A 27653-nucleotide genomic window follows, 5' to 3' on the forward strand; every position below is an offset into this window, starting at 1 on the left:
TAAGTGGGAAGGGCCTAATTGGGTGAGAATTAAGTGGGCGGGGTTTATAATGGGCCGGGCTTAAGTGGGTGGAGCTCTGGGGGGCTCTATTGGCCCCATAGGGTCTCAATGGGCATTGGGTTGGAGGGGTTAAGTGGGCGGGATTTAGGGAGGGCGGGGCTTAAGTGGGTGGGGGTTAAGGGGGCGGGGCTTGGGTGGGCCGGGCTTAAGCGGGTGGAGCTCTGGGGGGGTCTATATCGCCCCCATAGGGTCTCAATGGGCATTGGGCTGAAGGGGTTAAGTGGGCGGGGATTAAGTGGGAAGGGCCTAATTGGGTGAGAATTAAGTGGGCGGGGTTTATAATGGGCCGGGCTTAAGTGGGTGGAGCTCTGGGGGGGCTCTATTGGCCCCATAGGGTCTCAATGGGCATTGGGTTGAAGGGGTTAAGTGGGCGGGGATTAAGTGGGAGGGGTCTAAGTGGGCGGGGCTTATGTGGGCAGGGTCTGGGAGTCTATATTGTCTCCATTGACCCCAATTACCCCATTGACCCAAATGTCCCCATGTCCCCAATATCCCCCCAATGACCCCAATGTCCCAATGACCCCATTGACCCCAATGTCCCCATTGACCCCAATATCCCCATGTCCCCAATATCCCCCCAATGTCCCCAATGTCCTCATGTCCCCAATATCCCCCCAATGACCCCAACGTCCCAAGGACCCCATTGACTCCAATGTCCCAATGACCCCATTGACCCCAATGACCCCAATGTCCTCATGTCCCCAATATCCCCCCAATGACCCCGATGTCCCAATGACCCCATTGACCCCAATGACCCCAATGTCCCCTCAATGACCCCAATGACCCCATTGACCCCAATGACCCCATTGACCCCAATATCCCGATGTCCCCAATGTCCCCCCAATGACCCCTATGTCCCAATGACCTCATTGACCCCAATGTCCCCATTGACCCCAATATCCCCATGTCCCCAATATCCCCCCAATGACCCCAATGTCCTCATGTCCCCAATATCCCCCCAATGACCCCAATGTCCCAAGGACACCATTGACCCCAATGTCCCAATGACCCCATTGACCCCAATGACCCCAATGTCCTCATGTCCCCAATATCCCCCCAATGACCCCAATGTCCCAAGGACACCATTGACCCCAATGTCCCAATGACCCCATTGACCCCAATGACCCCAATGTCCTCATGTCCCCAATATCCCCCCAATGACCCCGATGTCCCAATGACCCCATTGACCCCAATGACCCCAATATCCCCCCAATGACCTCAATGACCCCAATGTCCCAATGAGCCCATTGACCCCAATGTCCCCATTGACCCCAATGGCCTCATGTCCCCAATATCCCCCCAATGACCCCAATGTCCCAATGACCCCATCGTCCCCATTGACCCCAATGTCCCCCCATTGACCCCAATGTCCCCAATGTCCCAATGACCCCATTGACCCCAATGACCCCATTGTCCTTAATATCCCCCCATTGAACCCAATGACCCCAATGACCCCATTGACCCCAATGACCCTAATGTCCCAATGTCCCCATTGACCCCAATGTCCCCATGTCCCCAATATCCCCCCAATGACCCCAATGTCCCCATCAACCCCAATGTCCCAATGACCCCATTGACACCAATGACTCCATTGACCCAAATGTCCCCATTGACCCCATTGTCGCCAATGTCCCCATTGACCCCAATGACCCCAATGACCCCTATGACCCCAATGTCTCCATTGACCCCAATGTCCCCATTGACCCCATTGTCGCCAATGTCCCCATGTCCCCACCTTGGCCACCGGGACGTTCTCCTGGCCCGGTTTGAACTGGGCCCGGTTGCAGAGGGTGACGACGCGGCTCAGCATGGCCCAGGTGTCCGACGATTGGTCGAAACTCTGGCCTGGGGACATGGGGACAATTGGGGACGTTGGGGACAATGGGGACATTGGGGGCAATGGGGACATTGGGAGCAATGGGGGCATTGGGGACATGGGAGACATTGGGGGCAAGGGGGACATTGGGTGGATATTGGGGACAATGGGGATAATGGGGACATAGGAACATGGGGACAATGGGGACATGGGGACAGGGGGACAATGGGGACATGGGGACATGGGGATAATAGGGATAATAGGGACATAGGGACAATGGGGACATGGGGACAATGAGGATAATAGGGATATGGGGACATGGGGACATGGGGACATGGGGACAATGGGGACATGGGGACAGGGAGACAATGGGGATAATGGGGACATGGGGATAATGGGGACATGGGGATAATGGGGATATGGGGACAGGGGGACAATGGGGACATGTGGAATATGAGGAATATGGGGAATATGGGGACAGGGGGACAGAGGGACATGGGGACAATGGGGATAATGGGGATATGGGGACATGGAGACAATGGGGACATGGGGACACGGGGACAGGGGGAATATGGGGACATGGGGAATATGGGGATATGGGGACAGGGGGATATGGGGACATGGGGACAATGGGGACAATGGGGACATGGGGGGTATGGGATATGGGGACAGGGGGACAATGGGGACAGGGAGACAATGGGGATAATGGGGACATGGAGATAATGGGGATATGGGGACATGGGGACAATGGGGATAATAGGGATATGGGGACATGGGGACACGGGGACAATGGGGACAGGGAGACAATGGGGATAATGGGGACATGGAGATAATGGGGATATGGGGATATGGGGACAAGGGGACAATGGGGACATGGGGACATGGGGAGTATGGGATATGGGGACAGGGGGACAATGGGGACACGGGGACATGGGGACACGGGGACAGGGGGAATATGGGGACAAGGGGAATATGGGGATATGGGGACATGGGGACAATGGGGATAATGGGGACATGGAGATAGTGGGGATATGAGGATATGGGGACAGGGGGATATGGGATATGGGGACAGGGGGACAATGGGGACATGGGGACATGGGGAATATGGGGATATGGGAATATGGGGACAATGGAGATATGGGGACATGGGGACAGAGGGACAGGGGGACAATGGGGATATGGGGATATAGGGACATGGGGACAGGGGGACATGGGGATAATGGGGATAATAGGGATATGGGGACATGGGGACAATGGGGATATGGGGGCATGGGGACAATGGGAACATGGGGACAGGGGGACATGGGGATAATGGGGATAATAGGGATATGGGGGCATGGGGACCATGGGGACCATGGGGACATGGGACATGGGGACATGGGGACAATGGGGATATGGGGACATGGGGACCATGGGGACATGGGACATGGGGACCATGGGGACCCCAGTGTCCCCGTCCCTCACCCGACTGGTCCTCGGTGGTGTCGGCCGCGTGGATCTGGTTGTCGAACCACAGATGCGCCACCGTCATGCGGTTCTGGGTGAGGGTGCCGGTCTTGTCGGAGCAGATGACGGAGGTGGAGCCCAAGGTCTCCACGGCCTCCAGGTTCTTCACCACGCAGTTCTTGCGCGCCAGGCGCTTGGCCGTGAGCGACAGGCACACCTGGGGACAACGGGGACACCGGGGGGCGCAACGGGGGTCACACGGTGGCCTCGGACCCATAGGGACACCTAGAACCCTTATGGGACCCATGGGGTGTGGTGGGAACCCATAGACACGTCATGGGGTCCATCAAGACCTTTGGGTCCTTCATAGAACCAATAGGTTGTGGTGGGAACCCATAGACACGTCATGGGGTCCATCAAGACCTTCGGGTCCTTAGAGAAGCAATAGGGTCCATTAAGACCATCGGGTTCCTCATAGAACCAATAGGTTGTGGTGGGACCCCATAGACATGTCATGGGGTCCATCAAGACCTTCAGGTCGCTCATTGAACCCATGGGTTCTTGGGGACATCTTGGAGGTCACACGGTGGCCTCAGACCTCCTGGGCTCCATAAAGACCTTCAGGTTCCTCATAGAAGCCATAGGTTGTGGTGGGAACCCATAGACACGTCATGGGGTCCATCAAGACCTTCAGGTCCCCCATAGAAGCCATAGGTTGTGGTGGGAACCCATAGACACGTCATGGGGTCCATCAAGACCTTTGGGTCCTTAGAGAAGCCATAGGGTCCATAAAGACCTTTGGGTCCCCCATAGCACCCATGGGTTCTTGGGGACATCCTGGAGGTCACACGGTGGCCTCAGACCTCCTGGGCTCCATAAAGAGCTTCAGGTTCTTCATAGGACCCATAGGTTGTGGTGGGAACCCATAGACACGTCATGGGGTCCATCAAGACCTTTGGGTCCTTAGAGACGCAATAGGGTCCATCAAGACCTTTGTATCATTAGAGAAGCCATAGGGTCCATCAAGACCTTCAGGTTCCTCATAGAACCAATAGGTTGTGGTGGGAACCCATAGACACGTCATGGGGTCCATCAAGACCTTCAGGTCCCCCATAGAAGCCATAGGTTGTGGTGGGAACCCATAGACACGTTATGCGGTCCATCAAGACCTTTGGGTCCTTAGAGAAGCCATAGGGTCCATAAAGACCTTTGGGTCCCCCATAGCACCCATGGGTTCTTGGGGACATCCTGGAGGTCACATGGTGGCCTGGGACCCATAGGGACATCTAAGAACCCATAGGTTGTGGTGGGAACCCATAGACACGTCATGGGGTCCATCAAGACCTTTGGGTCCCCCATAGCACCCATGGGTTCTTGGGGACATCCTGAAGGTCACACAGTGGCCTCAGACCCATAGGGACACCTAGAACCCTTATGGGACCCATAGGTTGTGGTGGGAACCCGTAGACACGTCATGGGGTCCACCAAGACCTTTGGGTCCTTAGAGAAGCTATAGGGTCCATTAAGACCTTTGGGTCCCCCATAGCACCAATAGGTTGTGGTGGGAACCCACAGACACGTCATGGGGTCCATCAAGACCTTTGGGTCCCCCATAGCACCCATGGGTTGTGCTGGGAACCCATAGACACGTCATGGGGTCCATCAAGACCTTTGGGTCCCCCATAGCACCCACATAGCTCATGGTGGGACCCCATAACCACCTCCAGGCCCCCACGAAGCCCCATAGCACCCAAGAACCCCCCATGGCGCTCACCGTGACGGTGGCCAACAGGCCCTCGGGGACATAGGCCACCACGATGGCCATGAAGAAGACCATTTTGGGGACATCCCAGAGGTCACATGGTGGCCTGGGACCCATAGGGACATCTAAGAACCCATAGGTTGTGATGGGAACCCATAGACACGTCATGGGGTCCATCAAGACCTTTGGGTCCCCCATAGCACCCATGGGTTGTGGTGGGAACCCATAGACACATCATGGGGTCCATCAAGACCTTTGGGTCCCCCATAGCACCCATGGGTTGTGGTGGGAACCCATAGACACATCATGGGGTCCATCAAGACCTTTGGGTCCCCCATAGCACCCATGGGTTCTTGGGGACATCCTGAAGGTCACACAGTGGCCTCAGACCCATAGGGACACCTAGAACCCTTATGGGACCCATGGGGTGTGGTGGGAACCCATAGACACGTCATGGGGTCCATCAAGACCTTTGGGTCCCCCATAGCACCCACATAGCTCATGGTTGGACCCCATAACCACCTCCAGGACCCCACGAAGCCCCATAGCACCCAAGAACCCCCCATGGCGCTCACTGTGACGGTGGCCAACAGGCCCTCGGGGACATAGGCCACCACGATGGCCATGAAGAAGACCATGGCCCTGAGGAAGGGGTAACCGATGACCATGGCCACCACGAAGAAGGTGGCCCCGAAGAAGATGGCCAAGCCGGCGATGATGTCCACGAAGTGCTCGATCTCGATGGCGATGGGCGTCTTCTCGTTCTCCACCCCCGAGGCCAAGCTGGCGATGCGCCCGATGATGGTCCGGTCGCCCGTGTTGATCACCAAGCCCGTGGCCGTCCCTAAATGGGGATCAAAATGGCGGCGTTGGGGGGACCCAGGCGTCCGGGAGGGACCCAGGCGTCCGGGAGGGACCCAGGAGTCCGGGGGAGAAACTCAATGTTCCTATGAAGAACGTTGGTTTCTGTTGAGGAACCTCAATGGTTGGTTGAAGAACCTCAATGACCAGTTAATGGACCATGGGGAATTGGTTTTGGGGGGACCCAGGAGTGCGGGAGGGACCCAGGAGTGCGGGAGGGACCCAGGAGTGCGGGAGGGACCCAGGAGTCCGGGGGGGAAACTCAACATTCGTATGAAGAACCTCAATGGTTGGTTGAGGAACCTCAATGGTTGGTTGAAGACCCTCAACGATTGGTTGAGGAACCTCAATGACCAGTTAATGGACCATGGTGAATTGGTTTTGGGGGGACCCAGGAGTCCGGGAGGGACCCAGGAGTCCGGGGGGGAAACTCAACATTCGTATGAAGAACCTCAATGGTTGGTTGAGGAACCTCAATGGTTGGTTGAGGAAGCTCAACGATTGGTTGAGAAACCTCAGTGGTTGGTTGAGAAACCTCAGTGGTTGGTTGAGGAACCTCAACGATTGGTTGAGGAACCTCAATGGTTGGTTGAGGAAGCTCAATGATTGGTTGAAGAACCTCAATGATTGGTTGAGGAAGCTCAACGATTGGTTGAAGAACCTCAGTGATTGGTTGAGGAACCTCAATGGTTGGTTGAGGAACCTCAATGGTTGGTTGAGGAAGCTCAATGATTGGTTGAAGAACCTCAATGATTGGTTGAGGAAGCTCAACGATTGGTTGAAGAACCTCAGCGATTGGTTGAAGAACCTCAGCGATTGGTTGAGGAACCTCAGCGATTGGTTGAGGAACCTCAATGGTTGGTTGAGGAAGCTCAATGACCAGTTGACCAGTTGGGTGATGGACCATGGGGATTGGGTTGTGGGGGGACCCAGGCGTCCGGGAGGGACCCAGGCGTCCGGGAGGGACCCAGGAGTCCGGGAGGGACCCAGGAGTTCGGGGGGGGACCCAGGAGTCCGGGAGGGGATGGAGACCCTCAACATCCCCATGAAGAACATTGGTTCCTCATTGAGGAACCTCAACCACCAGTTGACCAACTGATTGATGGGCCATGGGGAAATGGATTTTGGGGGGAACCCAGGTGTCCAGGAGGGACCCAGGCGTCCGGGCGGGTAGGGACCCAGGCGTCCGGGTGATGACGTCACCTTCCAGACACATGGTGGAGAAGAAGGCGATGTTGCGGGTCTCCAGAGGCGACTCGTGGGTGCACTCGGGCGAGCGCGTCTGCGGCTCCGACTCCCCCGTCAGCGACGAGTTGTCCACCTGGGGGCCAATGACGCTCCAGAACAGGGGACCCAGGCGTCCGGGAGGGACCCAGGAGTTCGGGGAGGGACCCAGGAGTTCGGGGAGGGACCCAGGAGTTCGGGGAGGGGACCCAACCCTTGGCATGAAGGACTCAAGGGGTGAGGGTGAGAGACTGCATGGTGTTGGGGTTGGGGACCCAGGAGTCTGGGAGGGGACCCAGGAGTTCGGGAGGGACCCAGGAGTTCGGGAGGGGACCCAGGAGTTCGGGAGGGGACCCAGGAGTCCGGGGAGGGACCCAGGAGTCCGGGGAGGGGACCCAGGCATCCGGGTAAAGGACCCAACCCTTGGCATGAAGGACTGAAGGGGTGAGGGTGAGAGACTGCATGGTGTTGGGGTTGGGGACCCAGGAGTCTGGGAGGGGACCCAGGAGTTCGGGAGGGACCCAGGAGTCCGGGAGGGGACCCAGGAGTCTGGGAGGGGACCCAGGCGTCCGGGAGGGACCCAGGAGTCCGGGGAGGGACCCAGGAGTTCGGGAGGGGACCCAGGAGTTCGGGAGGGGACCCAGGTGTCCGGGTGAGGCTGAAGAACCTCAACCTCCCCATGACGAACGTTGGTTCCCCATTGAGAAACCTCAACCACCAGTTGACCAACTGGTCAATGGAGCCCAGGGACTGGTTTCTGGGGGGGACCCAGGAGTTCGGGAGGGGACCCAGGCATCCGGGAAGGGACCCAGGCGTCCGGGGGGGGCGGACCTCACCTTGCAGCCCTGAGCCGAGATGATGCGGATGTCGGCGGGGACGCGGTCGCCCCCTTTGATCTCCACCACGTCTCCCACCACCAGCTCGTTGGCGTTGATTTGGAGTTTCCCGCCTTCTCGGATCACGGTGGCTTGCTAAAGAGGGACCCAGGCGTCCGGGAGGGACCCAGGCGTCCGGGGAGGGACCCAGGAGTTCAGGAAGGACCCAGGAGGGCAAGAGGGGACCCAGGAGTTCGGGAGGGGACCCAGGAGTTCGGGAGGGACCGGGGAGGGACCCAGGAGTTCGGGAGGGACCCAGGAGTTCGGGAGGGGACCCAGGAGTTCGGGAGGGGACCCAGGAGTTCAGGGGAGGACCCAGGAGTTCAGGAGGGACCCAGGAGTTCGGGAGGGGACCCAGGAGTTCGGGAGGGGACCCAGGAGTTCAGGGGAGGACCCAGGAGTTTGGGAGGGACCCAGGAGTTCAGAAGGGACCCAGGAGTTCAGGAGGGACCCAGGAGTCCGGGAGGGACCCAGGAGTTCGGGGAGAGACCCAGGAGTTCAGGGAGGGGACCCAGGAGTTTGGGAGGGACCCAGGAGTTCAGGAGGGACCCAGGAGTTCAGGAGGGACCTGGGAGTGCAGGAGGGACCCAGGAGTCCGGGAGGGACCCAGGAGTCCGGGAGGGACCCAGGAGTTCGGGGAGAGACCCAGGAGTCCGGGAGGGACCCAGGAGTCCGGGAGGGACCCAGGAGTTCGGGGAGAGACCCAGGAGTTCAGGGAGGGGACCCAGGAGTTCGGGAGGGGACCCAGGAGTTCGGGAGGGACCCAGGAGTTCGGGGAGGGGACCCGGGAGTGCAGGAGGGACCCAGGAGTGCAGGAGGGACCCAGGAGTCCGGGAGGGACCCAGGCGTTCGGGGAGGGACCCAGGCGTTCGGGACAGGATGAGGAACCTCAACCTCCTGCTTGAGGAACCTCAACAACCAGCTGCCCAACTGGTCAATGAACCCTGGGAACTGGTTTTTGGGGGGGACCCAGGAGTTCGGGGAGGGGACCCAGGAGTTCGGGAGGGGACCCAGGCGTCCGGGTGACCTCATCCTGACCTGCGGGACCAGGTTCTTGAAGCTGGCGATGATGTTGGTGCTCTTGAACTCCTGGTAGTAACCGAAGCAGCCGGTGACCACGACCACGGCGATGAGCGCGATGGCCAAATACAACTGGGACACGGGGACCACGTCACGGGGGACCCAGGCGTCCGGGAGGCACCGCGGGAGGGGCCCGAACGCCTGGGTCCCACCCCCGAGACCCACAAGTTGTCCTCGTGTTGGGGGTCGTTGTGATCCGGATGTTCCACGAGGACAAATAGACCCGGATTGGCCCCAAAATGGTCCCAAATGTCCCCAAAATGGACCCAAATGGACCCAAAATGGTGCCAAGTGACCCCCAAATGGACCCAAGTGACACCAAAATGGTCCCAAGTGACACCAAAATGGTCCCAAATGTCACCAAAATGGACCCAAATGTCCCCCAAGATGGACCCAAATTTCCCCATTGATCCCATTGATCCCATTGACCCCATTGATGCTCCCAATTGACCCCATTGATGCCCCCAATTGACACCATTGACCCCCCCCCAACCCTATTGACCCCACTGACCCCCATTGACCTCATTGACCCCATTGCTCCCCCATTTGACCCCAATACTCTCCCATTGACCCCATTGACACCCCATCAACCCCATCGACCCCATAGCTTCCCTATTGACCCCATTGACCCCCATCAACCCCATTGACCCCATAGTTTCCCTATTGACTCCATTGACCCCATAGCTTCCCTATTGACCCCACTGACCCCCATCAACCCCATTGACCCCATAGCTTCCCTATTGACTCCATTGACCCCATTGACCCCCCATCAACCCCATTGACCTCATAGCTTCCCTATTGACCCCATTGACCCCCCATCAGCCACACTGACCCCATAGTTTCCCCATTGACCCCATTGAGCCCCCATCAACCCCATTGACCCCATAGCTTCCCTATTGACTCCATTGACCCCACTGACCCCCCATCAACCCCATTGACCCCATTGACCCTCCATCAACCCATTGACCCCATTGACCCCCCATCAACCCCACTGACCTCATTGACCCCCCATCAACCCCATTGACCCCATAGCTTCCCTATTGACTCCATTGACCCCATTGACCCCCATCAACCCCCACTGTCCCCCCATTGACCCCCCATTGACCCCCCATCAACCCCACTGACCCCATTGACCCCCCATCAACCCCATTGACCCCATTGACCCCACTGACTCCATTGACCCCATTGACCCCCCATCAACCCATTGACCCCACTGCCCCCTCATTGACTCCATTGACCCCATTGACTCCCCATCAACCCCATTGACCCCATTGCCCCCTCATTGACTCCATTGACTCCCCATCAACCCCATTGACCCCATTGACCCCCCATCAACCCATTGACCCCATAGCTTTCCTATTGACCCTCCATCAACCCCATTGACCCCATACCTTCCCCATTGACCCTATTGCCCCCATTGCCCCGAATTCCCCCCCAAATGCACCCAAAGGTCCCCGAGCGCCCCCCCGAGCGCGACCCACGTTGTCGGAGCTGCCGCGGTCGCCCTCGCCCTCCTGGACGCCGTAGGCGATGAGGCAGATGGCGGCCGCCACCCACATGAGGCACTGCAGCCCCCCGGCCAATTGGCGCCCGAACTTGACGCACTCGGGGGTCCCGCGGGGGGGGCGCAGCTCGTTGGGACCGTCCCGGAGGAGCCGCTCGGCGGCCACGGCCTCCACCAGGCCCTGGGGGGGCAAGGGGGGCAATGGGGGGGCAATGGGGTCAATGGGAGGGTCAATGGGGTCAATGGAGTCTGGGGGGGGGCAACGGAATCAATGGAGATAATGGGGGGGCAATGGGGTCAATGGGAGGGTCAATGGGGTCAATGGAATCAATGGAGATAATGGGAGGGCAATGGGGTCAATGGAGTCAATGGGGGGTCAATGGGGTCAATAGCGGGTCAATGGGTCAGGAGGGCTGGGGGGGTCAATGGGGTCAATGGGGGGTCAATGGGGTCAATGGGAGGTCAATGGGGTCAATAGGGTTGATGGGTCAAGAGGGTTGGGGGGTTCGATGAGGTCAATGGGGTATATGGAGACAATGGGGGGGCAATGGGGTCAATGGGAGGTCAATGGGGTCAATAGGGTTGATGGGTCAAGAGGGTTGGGGGGTTCGATGAGGTCAGTGGGGTATATGGAGACAATGGGGGGGCAATGGGGTCAATGGGAGGTCAATGGGGTCAATAGGGTTGATGGGTCAAGAGGGTTGGGGGGTTCGATAAGGTCAATGGGGTATATGGAGACAATGGGGGGGCAATGGGGTCAATGGGAGGGTCAATGGGGTCAATAGAGTCGGGGGGGGCAATGGAATCAATGGAGATAATGGGGGGGCAATGGGGTCAATGGGAGGGTCAATGGGGTCAATGGAGTCAGAGGGGGGGGCAATGGAATCAATGGAGATAATGGGGGGGCCATGGGGACAATGGGGTCAATGGAGTCAATGGTGGGTCAATGGGGTCAATAGCAGGTCAATGGGTCAGGAGGGCTGGGGGGGTCAATGGGGTCAATGGGAGGGTCAATGGAGTCAATGGGAGGGTCAATGGGGTCAATAGGGTTGATGGGTCAAGAGGGTTGGGGGGTTCAATGAGGTCAATGGGGTATATGGAGACAATGGGGGGGCAATGGGGTCAATAGGGTTGATGGGTCAAGAGGGTTGGGGGGTTCGATAAGGTCAGTGGGGTATATGGAGACAATGAGGGGGCAATGGGGTCAATGGGAGGGTCAATGGGGTCAATGGAGTCAGGGGGGGCAATGGAATCAATGGAGATAATGGGGGGGCAATGGGGTCAATGGAGTCAATGGTGGGTCAATGGGGTCAATAGCGGGTCAATGGGTCAGGAGGGCTGGGGGGATCAATGGGGGATCAATGGGGTCAATGGGAGGGTCAATGGGGTCAATAGGATTGATGGGTCAAGAGGGTTGGGGGGTTCGATGAGGTCAATGGGGTATATGGAGACAATGGGGGGGCAATGGGGTCAATGGGAGGTCAATGGGGTCAATAGGGTTGATGGGTCAAGAGGGTTGGGGGGTTTGATGAGGTCAATGGGGTCAATGGGGGACAATAGGGTCAAGGGAGGGGCAATGGGGTCAATGGGAGGGTCAATGGGGTCAATGGGAGGCAATAGGTCAAGGGGGGGGCAATGGGGTCAATGGGAGGGTCAATGGGGTCAATGGGGGGCAATGGGGTCCATGGGGTCAATGGGGTTCATGGGTGGGTTAGTGGGGTCAATGAAGTCAATGGGGTCAATGGGGTCAATGGGGAAGCAATGGGGGGGTCAATGGGATCAATAGGGTCAATAGGGGGTCAATGGGGGAGCAATGGGGAAACAATGGGGTCAATGGGGAAGCAATGGGGGGGTCAATGGGATCAATGGGGTCAATAGGAGGTCAATGGGGGCAACAGGTCAAGAGAGTTGGGGGGGTCAATGGGGTCAATGGGGGGTCAACAGGGGGGCAATAGGGTCAATAGGGAAGTGATGGGAGGGTCAATGGGATCAATAGGGTCAATAGGGGGTCAATGGGGGCAATGGGTCAAGAAAGTTGGGGGGTCAACGGGGTCATGGGGTCAATAGGGTTGATGGGTCAAGAGGGTTGGGGGGATCAATGGGGTCAACGGGGGATCAATGGGGGTGAATGGAGTCAATGGGGGATCAATGGGGGTCAATAGGGTCAATAGGGGGTCAAAGGGGGCAATGGGTCAAGAGGGTTGGGGGGGTCACTGGGGTCAATGGGGGATCAATGGGGGTGAATGGGGTCAATAGGGGATCAATGAGGGTCAATGGGGTCAAGGAGGGGCAATGGGGGGTCAATGGGGGCAATGGGTCAAGAGGGTTGGGGGGGTCACTAGGGTCAATGGGGGATCAATGGGGGTGAATGGGGTCAATGGGGGATCAATGGGGGTCAATGGGGTCAATGGGGGATCAATGGGGGTGAATGGGGTCAATGGGGGATCAATGGGGTCAATGGGGTCAAGGAGAGGCAATGGGGGGATCAATGGGGGTCAATGGGGGGGGAAAGGGGGGATCAATGGGTCAATGGGGTCAATGGGGGGGCGATAAGCTGGGGGTCAGGGGTCAAAGGTCACCTTGCTGATACTGGTGCTGTACTTGACCTCCAGTTCACTCAGCTCCAGCTTGTGGTCATCCTGGGGGCAACGACCTTTGACCTCTGACCTCTGACCTCTGACCCTTCCAGTCCCTCCCAGTTCTTAGTGTCCCCCCCAACCCCCCACAGCTCACAGGAGGGACCCAGGAGTTCGGGGAGGGACCCAGGAGTTCTGAGGGACCCAGGAGTTCAGGAGGGACCCAGGAGTTCAGGAGGGACCCAGGAGTTTGGGAGGGGACCCAGGAGTTCAGGAGGGATCCAGGAGTTCAGGAGGGACCCAGGAGTTCGGGAGGGGACCCAGGCGTCCGGGAGGCACCCATCCCCTCCCAGTGCTCCCAGTCTGGCCCAGTTACCACGTCCATCTCCCTCTTCATGTCCTCCAGCTTGTCCCGTTTCCGTTTGGCTTTGCCCCGGGTGGGGCCCAACTCGTAGCTCTCCTGGGGGGTCATGGTCAAGGTCAGAGGTCAAGGAGGTCAAGGTCAAGGGCCTCCATTCATCTCTCTGTGTGTTGGTCCTTCCCAGTCCCTCCCAGTCCACCCCAGTTCATCCCAGTCCCCCCTAGTCCATCCCAGTCCATCCCAGTCCCCCCCAGTCCCCCCCAGTCCCTCCCAGTCCATCCCAGTCCCTCCCAGTCCCCCCCAGTCCCCCCCAGTCCCTCCCAGTCCATCCCAGTCCATCCCAGTCCCCCCCAGTCCCTCCCAGTCCATCCCAGTCCATCCCAGTCCCCCCCAGTCCCTCCCAGTCCCTCCCAGTCCATCCCAGTCCATCCCAGTCCCCCCCAGTCCCTCCCAGTCCCTCCCAGTCCATCCCAGTCCCCCCCAGTCCATCCCAGTCCCTCCCATTCCCTCCTAGTCCCTCCCAGTCCATCCCAGTCCCCCCCAGTCCCCCTCAGTCCCTCCCAGTCCATCCCAGTCCATCCCAGTCCCCCCCAGTCCATCCCAGTCCCCCCACCCTTCCCCATGTCCGTCCGTCCGTCCGTCCTCACCTCCTTCCCCATGGCAGCTCCCAGTGCCTCCCAGTAGCTCCCAGTGCCTCCCAGTCCCTTCCCCACCTCTTCTTATACCCCCCAAACCCAAGGGGTGGGAACCGCCCCAAGGTGACCTCGCCCGGACGCCTGGGTCCCTCCCGGACTCCTGTGTCCCTCCCCGAACGCCTGGGTCCCTCCCGGACTCCTGGGTCCCCTCCCGAATTCCTGGGTCCCTTCCCGAACGCCTGGGTCCCTCCCAAATGCCTGGGTCCCCTATTTGGGTCCCTTCCCGCACACCTGGGTCCCCTGAACACCTGGGTCCCTCCCGGACTCCTGGGTCCCCCTCAGAACTCCTGGGTCCCCCTCAGAACTCCTGGGTCCCTCCCAGACTCCTGGGTCCCCTCCCGAACCCCTGGGTCCCCTCCCGGACGCCTGGGTCCCCCTCAGAACTCCTGGGTCCCTCCCGAACTCCTGGGTCCCCTCAGACCCCCACCCTTGGGTCGCCCTTGATGTTGTTCCTCCTCCCCCCTCCCTTATCAGGTCCCATCTTATCAAATGTGGGGGGAGGGGGAGGACCCGGACGCCTGGGTCCCCATTATTGTTGCTCGTTAATGATTAATTAATATTATCTTATCGGTCTTGTCCCCGAGACGTCGGGAAGGGGGTTAATTAAGGGGGGTGTGGGGGGACCCAGGCGTTCGGGAGGGACCCAGGAGTTCGAGAGGGGACCCAGGAGTCCGGGATTTCCCATCATGCTTCGCTCCACCATCATTGTTCCCCAAGGGGACCCAGGCGTCCGGGGAGGTTCCCATGATGCTTTGCTGGGGATGCCAAGAGTAACGTGACCCCTCCCGAACGCCTGGGTCCCCTCCCGGACGCCTGGGTCCCCCTCAAACTCCTGGTTCCGCCCCCGAACTCCTGGGTCCCCTCCTGGACGCCTGGGTCCCCTCCCCGGACTCCTGGGTCCCCTCCCCGGACTCCTGGGTCCCTCCCGAACTCCTGCGTCCCCTCCCGGACTCCTGGGTCCCTCCCGAACTCCTGGGTCCCTCCTGAACTCCTGGGTTCCCCCCCGGACTCCTGGGTCCCTCCCGAACTCCTGGGTCCCTCCCGAACTCCTGGGTCCCCTCCCCGGACTCCTGGGTCCCTCCTGAACTCCTGGGTTCCCCCCCGGACTCCTGGGTCCCTCCCGGACTCCTGGGTCCCTCCCCGGACTCCTGGGTCCCCTCCCCGGACGCCTGGGTCCCTCCCGAACTCCTGGGTCCCCTCCCCGAACTCGTGGGTCCCCTCCCCGGACGCCTGGGTCTCTCTAATCCCCCTGTGAGCTCCAAACCACCCATTCCCCTCCCCATTTGCCTCGGTGCAACATCACTTCCGGTGCCCTTGGCGCCTCGGTGCCACCTCCAAACCTCCCCCCCTCTGCCCCCGCGACCCGGAACTTTGGTTCCGCCCCCAACTTTTTGGTTCTCCCGGGTTCCCCCCCGAACTCCTGGGTCCCTCGGAACTCCTGGGTCCCTCGTTGTTTATTGTTTCGGGGGGGGCAGCAGCGGCACCAGCACCCGCAGCGCCCCCAGCCCCAGCGCGGCCGCCCCCAGCGCCCGCAGCCCCAGCGCCCCCCAGGGGCCGAGTCCCAGCGCTTGCCCCGCCCACCTGTGGGGGAGAACACAAGAAAGGGGGCGGGGCTTTCAGTGGGGGACACGCCCCCTTCGTGAAGCCACGCCCCCTAGAGACACCTATAGATACCCCCTCCCCCCCCCAAGCATTCCGATGGTTCAATACGTTTACAAGCCCTCAAGAGTGCCCCAAGGGACCCAGGAATGCCCCAATGGACCCAGGAGTGCCTCAAGGGACCCAGGAATGCCCCAAGGGACCCAAGAGTTCGGGGGGAAACTCAGGAGTGCCCCAATGGACCCGGGAATACCCCAATGGACCCAGGAGTTCGGGGCGGGGGGGGGGGGGGGGGAGGGGGGGGCAAGAGTGCCCCAAAGGACCCAGGAATGCCCCAAGGGACCCAGGCATGCCCCTCTATCCCGCCCCCCCAGCCACTCCTCGGCCCCGCTCAGTCCTTAATCCCGCCCCTTCAACCAGCTCCACCAATCCTCAGCCGCGCTCTGCCCTTTCATCCCGCCCCCCAGCCCCGCTCCACCAATCCCCAGCACCGCTCAGCCCTTAAAGCCCCGCTCCACCAATCCCCAGCACCGCTCAGCCCTTAACGCCACCTCCCCGCCAATCCTCAGCCGCGCTTTGCCCTTAATCCCGCCCCCCAGCCCCGCTCCACCAATCCCCAGCCGCGCTCTGCCCTCAATTCCGCCCCCCCACTGAGTGCGCCACCGCCTTCACCATGACACCCCTCAACCCCGCCCTCCAACCAATCCCATGCCTCGCCCAGCCCTTAACCCCGCCTCCCCGCCGCGCTCCGCCAATCCCGCCGCGGCGTTGCCCGGAAGCGCCGCCCACCCGATGAGGAAGCCCTCGTAGGCAGCGGCGCCCAACATGGCGGCGAGCGGCAGGCGCAGCGCGGGCGGCAGCTCCGGGCGGCCCCCGGCCCACAGCAGCGCGGCGGCCGCGATGTGTCGAGCCTGTAATTAGCGCTAATTAGCGGCTTAATTAACCAATTAACCAACCCCGGGGCGTCAGCGAGACAGCCCGAGCCCAACCGGGGGGAGAAAGAGCGGTAATTAAGCGGTTTGGGGTAATTAACGGCGAGTTGGCGCCAAACTGAGGTGATTGGCGCCAAAATGAGGGAATTGGCGCCAAAATGAGGTGATTGGCGCCAAAATGAGGGGGTTATTAGGTGCTAATTAGGTGATTAATGAGGCTAATTAGTAGGTTAATAGCGCTAATCGGGTGATTAATGGTGCTAATTGAGTCACCCGTTGTGCTAATTAAGTGATAATGGCGCTAATTAGGGGATTAATGGAACTAATTGGGTAATCGGCGCTAATTAGGTAATTAAGCGTGATCACTAGGAAATTAAGGATGCTAGTGACGTAATCAATAGCGCTAATTATGTAATTAGTGGCGCCAATTAGGCAGGTAATTATGCTAATTTGGTAATTAATGGTGCTAATTAGGTGATTGGTGGTGCTAATTAGGTGATTGATGGTGTTAATTAGGTGATTGATGGTGTTAATTAGGTGATTAATGGTGTTAATTAGGTGATCGATGGTGCTAATTAGGTGATCAATGGTGCTAATTAGGCGATTCATGGTGCTAATTAGGCGATTCATGGTGCTAATTAGGTGATCGATGGTGCTAATTAGGTGATCGATGGTGCTAATTAGGTGATCGGTGGTGCTAATTAGGTAATTGATGGTGTTAATTAGGTGATTGATGGTGGTAATTAGGTGATTGGTGGTGGTAATTAGGTGATTAATGGTGCTAATTAGGTGATTGATGGTGCTAATTAGGTGATTGATGGTGCTAATCTGACAATTAATGGCGATAATTAGCTAATTAATGGCACTATTATGACAATTAATGGCGCTAATTAGATAATTAATGGCACTATTTATATAATTAATGGTGCTAATTAGGTAATTAAGCCCCCCAGGGCAATTAGCAACCCCCCAGGGTCATTAGTAATTAAGTAATTAAGGGCCGTTTGTGGTAATTAACTGTCCCAGTATCCTCCCAGTATAAACCAGTATAAACCAGTATGAACCAGTATGGACCAGTTCATCCCAGTTCCCCCATTGACCCTCCCAGTATAAACCAGTATAAACCAGTTACCCCCATTGACCCTCCCAGTCCCCCCCAGTTCATCTCAGTTGCCCCCATTGACCCTCCCAGTATAAACCAGTATAAACCAGTTGCCCCCCAGTTCATCCCAGTCCATCCCAATCCCGCCCCACCCCCCTCCCAGTATAAACCAGTATGGACCAGTTGCCTCCCAGTCCCCCCCAGTTCACCCCAGTCCCCCCACTGACCCTCCCAGTTGCTCCCAGTTCATCCCAGTCCCCCCCAGTGCCCCCCCAACCCCTTCCCAGTATAAACCAGTATAAACCAGTAAGGACCAGTTGCCTCCCAGTCCCCCCATTGACCCTCCCAGTCCCCCCCAGTTCATCCCATTCCCCCCCATTGACCCTCCCAGTTGCTCCCAGTTCATCCCAGTCCCCCCCAGTGCCCCCCCAACCCCTTCCCAGTATAAACCAGTATAAACTAGTACAGACAAGTTGCCTCCCAGTTTAACCCCAGTCCCCCCCAGTCCATCCCAGTTTAACCCCAGTCCCTCCCAGTGCCCCCCCACCCCTTCCCAGTATAAACCAGTAAGGACCAGTTGCCTCCCAGTCCCTCCCAGTTCATCCCAGTCCCCCCCATTGACCCTCCCAGTTGCTCCCAGTTCATCCCAGTCCCCCCTAGTGTCCCCCCAACCCCTTCCCAGTATAAACCAGTAAGGACCAGTTGCCTCCCAGTCCCCCCATTGACCCTCCCAGTCCCCCCCAGTTCATCCCAGTCCCCCCCATTGACCCTCCCAGTTGCTCCCAGTTCATCCCAGTCCCTCCCAGTGCCCCCCCCCACCCCCTCCCAGTATAAACCAGTATAGACCAGTATAGACCAGTATAAACCAGTAAGGACCAGCACTGACCAGGCTGATGTTGGAGTCCAGCCCCATCTGCAGGTGCCGCCAGTCGAACTCGACCCCCCGGGCGCCCACCCAGAGCGGGACGCACCTGCGGACCCAGGAGTGCCCCAATGGACCCAGGAGTGCCCCACGGGACCCAGGAGTGCCCCATGGACCCAGGAGTGCCCCAAGGGACCCAGAAGGGACCCAGGAGTGCCCCAAGGGACCCAGGAGTGCCCCATGGACCCAGGAGTGCCCCAAGGGACCCAGAAGGGACCCAGGAGTGCCCCAAGGGACCCAGGAGTGACCCAAGGGAACCAGGAGTGCCTCAAGGGAACCAGGAGTGCCCCATGGACCCAGGAGTGCCCCAAGGGACCCAGGAGTGACCCAAGAGAACCAGGAGGGACCCAAATACCACCCAAAGGGACCCAGGAGTGCCCCATGGACCCAGGAGTGCCCCATGGACCCAGAAGGGACCAAAGGGACCCAGGAATGCCCCAATGGACCCAGAAGGGACCCAGGAGTGCCCCATGGACCCAGGAGTGCCCCCAAAAACACCCAAAGGGACCCAGGAGTGCCCCAGAGAAACCAGGAGTGCCCCAATGGACCCAGGAGTGCCCCAAAAAACACCCAAAGGGATGGAGGAGTGCCCCTATAGACCCCCTATGTCCCCTATATGTTCCCTATAGACCCCATATGATCTCTATACATCCCCTACAGCCCCCATATGACCCCTACATGGTCTCTACGTCCGCCATATCACCCCTATACATCCCCTATAGCCCCCATATGGCCCCTATATGTCCCACATACATCCCCTACATCCCCCATATGGCCCCTATATGTCCCCCATATGCCCCCTATATGCCCCCTACAGCCCCTATATGTTCCCCATATGGCCCCTATACATCCCCTCTAGACCCCATATGGCCCCTATACGTCCCCTACAGCCCCCATATGACCCCAATACATCCCCTACAGCCCCTATATGTCCCCCATATGGCCCCTATACCTCCCCTACAGCCCCCATATGGCCCCTATACATCCCCTACAGCCCCCATATGACCCCTACATGGTCTCTACATCCCCCATATGATGCCTATACATCCCCTATAGCCCCTATATGTCCCACATATGGCCCCTATACCTCCCCTACAGGCCCCATATGGCCCCTATACATCCCCTACATGTCCCCCATATGGCCCCTATACCTCCCCTATAGCCCCTAAATGTCCCACATATAGCCCCTATACCTCCCCTACAACCCCCATATGGCCCCTATACATCCCCTACAGCCCCATATGTCCCCCATATGGCCCCTATACCTCCCCTATATTGCTCCTATACACCCCCTACAGCCCCCATAGGGCCCCTATACCTCCCCTACAGCCCCCATATGACCCCTATACATCCCCTACAGCCCCTATATGTCCCCCATATGGCCCCTATACCTCCCCTACAGCCCCTGTATGCCCTTCATATGGCCCCTATATGTCCCCCATATCTCTCTATATCGTTCCTATACACCCCCTACAGCCCCCATATGGCCCTTATACATCCCCTACAGCCCCTATACGTCCCCCATATGGCCCCTATACATCCCCTACAGCCCCATATGTCCCCCATATGGCCCCTATACCTCCCCTATATTGCTCCTATACACCCCCTACAGCCCCCATATGGGCCCTATACATCCCCTACAGCCCCCATATGGCCCCTATATGTCCCCCATACATCCCCTACAGCCCCATATGGCCCCTATACCTCCTCTACAACCCCCATATGTCCCCCATACCTCCCCTACAGCCCCCATATGGCCCCTATACATCCCCTACAGCCCCCATATGGCCCCTATATGTCCCCCATACATCCCCTACAGCCCCATATGGCCCCTATACCTCCTCTACAACCCCCATATGTCCCCCATACCTCCCCTACAGCCCCCATATGGCCCCCTATACATCCCCTACAGCCTCTATATGTCCCCCATATGGCCCCTATATGTCCCCCATACATCCCCTACAGCCCCCATATGGCCCCTATACCCCCCCTACAACCCCATATGGCCCCTATACATCCCCTACAGGCCCCATATGGCCCCTATACCTCCCCTACAGGCCCCATATGACCCCTATACCTCCCCTATAGCCCCCATAGGGTCCCTATACATCCCCCATATGGCCCGTATACCTCCCCTTATACCTCCCCTACATCCCCATATGTCCCCCATACCTCCCCTACAGCCCCCATATGGCCCCTATACATCCCCCATATGTCCCCTATACATCCCCCATATGGCCCCTATACATCCCCCATATGGCCCCTATCCGTTCCCCGCGGGCCCCCTCGGGGTCCTCCAAGTACCTGGAGGAGACGAGTTCAGCGCCGGCCCAGCCCAGAGCGGCCACCAGGATGCGCAGCTCCCCCCCGGCCCGCGCCGCGCCACAGCGCCGCCTGCAGGCCCAGCAGGTCCAGCACGTCCAGCGACGCCCCGCAGGAACTCCTGCCACACACGGACACGGGGGGACACACGGACACGGGCGGGGACACACGGACACGGGGACACACCGGGGGACCCAGGAATGCCCCTTTTAGGGGGGGTTTGGGGCGCTCCTGGGTCTCTTTTAGGGGGTTTGGGGCATTCCTGGGTCCCTCTAGGGGCATTCCTGGGTCCCTCTAGGGGTCTTTGGGGCACTCCTGGTCTCTTTTAAGGGGTTTGGGGCACTCCTGGGTCCCTTTTAGGGGGTTTGGGGCATTCCTGGGTCCCTCTAGGGGCACTCCTGGGTCCCTTTTAGGGGTTTGGGGCATTCCTGGGTCCCTCTAGGGGCACTCCTGGGTCCCTCTAGGGGTCTTTGAGGCACTCCTGGGTCCCTTTTAGGGGGTTTGGGGCATTCCTGGGTCCCTCTAGGGGCACTCCTGCGTCCCTTCTCCCCACCCTTGGGGCACTCCTGGGTCCCTTTTAGGGAATTAGGGGCATTCCTGGGTCCCTCTTAGGGGGGTTTTGGGGCATTCCTGGGTCCTTTGGGGGGGTATTGGGGCATTCCTGGGTCCCTCTAGGGGCATTCCTGGGTCCCTTTTGGGGAATTTGGGGCACTCCTGGGTCCCTCTTAGGAGTGTTTGGGGCACTCCTGGGTCCCTTTTGGGGAATTAGGGGCACTCCTGAGTCCCTTTGGGGCACTCCCGGGTCCCTCTCGGGCACTCCTGGGTCCCTTTTGGGGAATTTGGGGCATTCCTGGGTCCCTCTAGGAGCATTCCTGGGTCCCTTTAGGAGTCTTTGGGGCACTACTGGGTCTCTTTTAGGGGGTTTGGGGCATTCCTGGGTCCCTTTAGGGGTCTTTGGGGCACTCCTGGGTCTCTTTTAAGGGTTTGGGGCATTCCTGGGTCCCTCTAGGGGCACTCCTGGGTCCCTTTTGGGGAATTTGGGGCACTCCTGGGTCCCTCTAGGGGCATTCCTGGGTCCCTCTAGGGGTCTTTGGGGCACTACTGGGTCTCTTTTAGGGGGTTTGGGGCATTCCTGGGTCCTTGATGGAGGAGTTGGGGCATTCTTGGGTCCCTCTCAAGCACTCCTGGGTCCTTTTTGGGGAATTTGGGGCACTCCTGGGTCCCTTCTCCCCACTCTTGGGGAACTCCTGGGTCCCTTTTGGGGGTTTTGGGGCATTCTTGGGTCCCTCTAGGGGTCTTTGGGGCACTCCTGGGTCCCTCTAGGGGTCTTCGGGGCACTCCTGGGTCCCTTCTCCCCACTCTTGGGGAACTCCTGGGTCCCTTTTGGGGGGTTTGGGGCACTCCTGGGTCCCTTTTGGGGAATTTGGGGCACTCCTGGTTCCCTTTAGGGTTCTTGGTGGCACTCCTGGGTCCCTTCTCCCCACCCTTGGGGCACTCCTGGGTCCCTTTGGGGCACTCCTGGGTCCTTCCCCCCACCCTTGGGGCACTCCTGGGTCCCCTCCCACCACCCTTGGGGCACTCCTGGGTCCCTCTGGGGCACTCCTGGGTCCCCACTCACCCCCAGCAGGTCGAACCCCCCCGACGGCCCCTCCCAGGTCGGGAAGAACGTGGCCAGGACCAGCATCTGGGGACCCAGGCGTCCGGGAGGGACCCAGGCATCCGGGACCCCCTCCCAATCCCCTCCCAATCCCCTCCCAGTCCCCCCCAGTCCATCCCAGTCCCTCCCAGTCCATCCCAGTCCATCCCAGTCCCTCCCAGTCCCCCCAGTTCATCCCAGTCCCTCCCAGTTCATCCCAGTCCCTCCCAGTTCATCCCAGTCCATCCCAGTCCATCCCAGTTCATCCCAGTCCCTCCCAGTCCCTCCCAGTCCATCCCAGTCCCTCCCAGTATAAACCAGTCCATCCCAGTCCCTCCCAGTCCCCCCTAGTCCATCCCAGTCCCTCCCAGTTCATCCCAGTCCATCCCAGTCCCTCCCAGTTCATCCCAGTCCCTCCCAGTCCCTCCCAATCCATCCCAATCCCTCCCAGTCCATCCCAGTCCCTCCCAGTCCCTCCCAGTCCCCCCCAGTCCATCCCAGTCCATCCCAGTCCATCCCAGTCCCTCCCAGTCCTCCCCAGTCCTCCCCAGTCCATCCCAGTCCATCCCAGTCCCTCCCAGTCCATCCCAGTCCATCCCAGTCCCTCCCAGTTCATCCCAGTCCCTCCCATTGACCCCCCCAGTCCCTCCCAGTATAAACCAGTTCCCGTCTCACCTTTCCCAGTTGCACCAGTACGTAGGTGGCTCCGGCCTGGACGCAGCGCCAGAAGGCGCTGTACTCCGACCTGCCCAGTATAGACCAGTATAAACCAGTATAGACCAGTATGGACCAGTATTGACCAGTACAGACCAGTACAGACCCCCCAAACCCTTCCCAGTCACTGTATTCCATCCCGTTCCCAGTATAGACCAGTATAGACCAGTATGAAAACCCCACAGCCTTCCCAGTCACTGTACCCCAACCTGCTCCCAGTATAGACCAGTATGGACCAGTATAGACCAGTATGAACCAGTAACACCCTTCCCAGCCACTGTACATGGATCTGCTCCCAGTATGGACCAGTATGAACCAGTAACACCCTTCACAACCACTGTACTCCAACGTCCTCCCAGTATAGACCAGTATGGACCAGTATAGACCAGTAACAACCTTCTCAGTGACTGTACATGGATCTGCTCCCAGTATAGACCAGTATAGACCAGTAACAACCTTCCCAGTCACTGTACATGGATCTGCTCCCAGTATAGACCAGTATAGACCAGTATAGACCAGTATAGACCAGTAACAACCTTCCCAGTCACTGTACTCCAACGTGCTCCCAGTATAGACCAGTATGGACCAGTATGGACCCCCCACACCGTTCCCAGTCAGTGTACTCCATCCTGCTCCCAGTATAGACCAGTATAGACCAGTATGGACCAGTAACACCCTTCCCAGTCTCTGTACATGGATCTGCTCCCAGTATAGACCAGTATGGACCAGTAACAACCTTCCCAGTGACTGTACATGGATCTGCTCCCAGTATAAACCAGTATAGACCAGTAACACCCTTCCCAGTGACTGTACATGGATCTGCTCCCAGTATAGACCAGTATAGACCAGTATGGACCAGTATAGACCAGTAACACCCTTCCCAGTGACTGTACATGGATCTGCTCCCAGTATAGACCAGTATGGACCAGTATAGACCAGTAACACCCTTCTCAGTGACTGTACATGGATCTGCTCCCAGTATAGACCAGTATAGACCAGTAACAACCTTCCCAGTCTCTGTACTCCAACCTACTCCCAGTATAGACCAGTATAAACCAGTATAAACCAGTATAGATCAGTATAAACCAGTACATACCATTCCCAGCCTCTGCACCCCAACCTGCTCCCAGTATAGACCAGTATGGACCAGTAAGACGCCCCTAGCTCTCCCAGTACCCCCAGTTCCCTCCCAGTACGTCCCAGTATGTCCCAGTATGTCCCAGTATGTCCCAGTTCACTCACAGGCCGCTGCACTTATAGGTGATAAAATAGGGGAAATAGGCCAAAGCGAAACAATTCCCGAAGTGAAACAACGTCATCCTGCAGGGACCCAGGCGTCCGGGGGACCCAGGAGTGCCCCAGAGGACCCAGGAGTCCGGGGGGACCCAGGAGATCGGGAGGGACCCAGGCGTCCGGCCGTTGTGGGGGGGGTGACCGGAAGCGCTAGGTTGCGGTTTCCGGGACTACAACTCCCAGCGAGCACCGCGGCGGGGAACGCCCCCTCGGATGGCAGCGGCCAATCAGAGGCGAGGCCACGCCCCCTTGCCCGAACGCCTGGGTCCCCTCGGGGCATTGGCGCCAAAAGGTTCAGGAAACCCCCAAAAAACCCCGAAATTCACCCAAAATTCATCGAAAATTCACCCAAAATTCACCGAAAATTGCGGGAACGTCCAAATTTTCTCTAAAACTCGTTTATTCGGCCCAAAAATCGGGAGAATTCGGTCACTGGATTAAAAAAAAACGGCCCCAAAAATGAGCCGATTGGCACCAAAAATACAGACCTGGGAGGGACCCAGGAGTGCCCCAGGGGACCCAGGAGTTCGGGAGGGGACCCAGGAGTTCGGGAAGGGACCCAGGCGTCTGGGAGGGGACCCAGGAGTTCGGGAGGGGACCCAGGCGTCCGGGAGGGGACCCAGGCGTCCGGGAGGGGACTCAGGCGTCCGGGAGGGGACCCAGGAGTTCGGGAGGGGACCCAGGAGTTCGGGAAGGGACCCAGGAGTTCAGGAAGGGACCCAGGAGTTCAGGAGGGACCCAGGAGTTTGGGAAGGGACCCAGGAGTTCGGGAAGGGACCCAGGCGTTCGGGAGGGACCCAGGAGTTCGGGAGGGGACCCAGGCGTCCGGGAGGGGACCCAGGAGTACCCCAGGGACCCAGGAGTTCGGGAGGGGACCCAGGAGTGCCCCAGGAACCCAGGAGTTTGGGAAGGGACCCAGGAGTGCCCCAGGGACCCAGGCGTCCGGGAAGGGACCCAGGAGTTCGGGAGGGACCCAGGAGTTCGGGAAGGGACCCAGGAGTTCGGGAAGGGACCCAGGAGTCCGGGAGGGACCCAGGAGTTTGGGAAGGGACCCAGGAGTGCCCCAAGGGACCCAGGCGTTCAGGAAGGGACCCAGGAGTGCCCCAGGGACCCAGGCATCCGGGAAGGGACCCAGGCGTCCGGGAGGGACCCAGGCGTCCGGGAGGGACCCAGGAGTGCCTCAGGGACCCAGGCGTCCGGGTCCCTCACACCACGAGGCTCTCCCGGCTCAGGGCGTCGTTCTGGGGGAAAAAAGGTGAAAATTGGGGGTTTTGGGCACCCTAAAATTAATCAAAACCCCCAAAATTCATCAAAATGCCCCAAAATGCATCAAAACCCCCCAAAATTTACCCCTCCCCCCCCCCGCACCTTTCGCAGCCGCCGGGGGGACTCGTGGGGGCGTGGCCTCGCTTTGGCCCCGCCCCCCTCGGTCACGCCCCCTCCGGGTTCCATCCAATCATCGCGGGATCTCGAGCAGGGGCGTGGCTGGTGGCTTCCCGCCAAAACCTCCGTCCAATCATCGCGGGACCTGGAGCGGGGGCGGGGCCGGGGGCTTCCCGCCAAAACCTCCGTCCAATCGTCGCGGGACCGGGAGCGGGGGCGGGGCCGAGGGCTTCCCGCCAAAACCTCCGTCCAATCGTCGCGGGACCGGGAGCGGGGGCGGGGCCGAGGGCTTCCCGCCAAAACCTCCGTCCAATCGTCGCGGGACCGGGAGCGGGGGCGGGGCCCGGGGCTTCCCGCCAAAACCTCCGCCGAGCGCCAGCGCCCCCTGGAGGGGGGGGAAGGGGAGGGAGGGACCCAGGAGTTCGGGGGAGGGACCCAGGAGTTCGGGGGAGGGACCCAGGCGTCCGGAGGCTCGTGGAGGGAGGTGATGTCACTGGGAGGTGGAGCTGAAAGAGAGGAGGGACCCAGGAGTTCGGGAGGGACCCAGGAGTGCCCCAGGGAGCCAGAAATTCGGGGGGGACCCAGGAGTTCGGGAGGGACCCAGGAGTTCGGGAAGGACCCAGGAGTGCCCCAGGGAGCCAGAAATTCAGGGAGGACACAGGAGTTCGGGGGAGGGACCCAGGAGTGCCCCAGGGATCCAGGAGTTCGGGAGGGACCCAGGAGTGCCCCAGGGAGCCAGAAATTCTGGGGGGACCCAGGAGTTCGAGGAGGGGACCCAGGAGTCCGGGAGGGACCCAGGAGTCCGGGGAGGGGACCCAGGAGTTCGGGAGGGACCCAGGAGTTCGGGGGTCCCAGTACCTCCCAGTTCATCCCAGTCCCACCTGTCTCGGCCGCTCCCATTGGCTCCAGGAATCGCATCAGGGGGAGGGGCGGGCCTGGGGGGGGGGGACCCAGGCGTCCGGGAGGGACCCAGGAGTGCCCCAGTGGACCCAGGCATCTGGGTCCCCCCAGTGACCCCCCCAGCAACCCCCCCAGTGCTCCCAGTAACCCCCATTAACCACCAGTAACTGCCCCCCCTCCCCCCAAAAGGGACCCAGGCGTCCGGGGCTGTGATTGACAGCGGGGTGGGTTTGATTGACAGGTGTCAGTCACTCACCTGTGTCACCCAGCAGGGGGACGTGGGAGCCCTGGGAGCCACCTGGGACCAGTGACACCAGTATAAACCAGTATAACCAGTATCACCGGTATAACCCACCAGTGACACCAGTATAACCAGTATAATCCACTATAACCAGTATAACCCACCAGTGACACCAGTATAACCAGTATAATCCACTATAACCAGTATAACCCACCAGTTACACCACTATAACCAGTATAATTCACTATAACCAGTATAACCCACCAGTATCACCAGTATAACCAGTATAACCCACCAGTGACACCAGTATAACCAGTATAATCCACTATAACCAGTATAACCCACCGGT

At 59.3% G+C, this 27653-nt stretch overlaps 2 protein-coding genes across 2 annotated transcripts in view; both read right to left on the reverse strand.

The window, feature by feature from the left end:
- Window positions 1–13676, reverse strand: part of LOC308051190 (potassium-transporting ATPase alpha chain 1-like) — a gene marked incomplete at both ends in the record, with an annotated part of 28441 nt that extends 14765 nt beyond the window's left edge. Inside the window, 9 exons of the mRNA XM_080361540.1 lie at window positions 1796–1905; window positions 3341–3539; window positions 5660–5928; window positions 7149–7266; window positions 8006–8140; window positions 9083–9196; window positions 10606–10809; window positions 13208–13267; window positions 13581–13676. Coding sequence (XP_080217666.1) covers window positions 1796–1905; window positions 3341–3539; window positions 5660–5928; window positions 7149–7266; window positions 8006–8140; window positions 9083–9196; window positions 10606–10809; window positions 13208–13267; window positions 13581–13676 — 1305 coding nt within the window. The remainder of the gene's footprint in view (window positions 1–1795; window positions 1906–3340; window positions 3540–5659; window positions 5929–7148; window positions 7267–8005; window positions 8141–9082; window positions 9197–10605; window positions 10810–13207; window positions 13268–13580) is intronic.
- A 2031-nt stretch (window positions 13677–15707) lies between these two features.
- On the reverse strand, window positions 15708–24940 carry TMEM147 (transmembrane protein 147). The gene is given in 9 exon segments (XM_080361554.1): window positions 15708–15841; window positions 16649–16770; window positions 18780–18864; window positions 21120–21181; window positions 21183–21245; window positions 21247–21258; window positions 22756–22821; window positions 23449–23518; window positions 24730–24940. Coding segments are annotated over 9 exon segments (684 nt in total). The 5' UTR covers window positions 24807–24940; the 3' UTR covers window positions 15708–15714.
- Window positions 24941–27653: the final 2713 nt, after the last annotated feature.

The sequence above is a fragment of the Nesoenas mayeri genome, assembly GCF_963082525.1.
Source record: "Nesoenas mayeri genome assembly, chromosome: 33".
NCBI lineage: Eukaryota > Metazoa > Chordata > Aves > Columbiformes > Columbidae > Nesoenas > Nesoenas mayeri.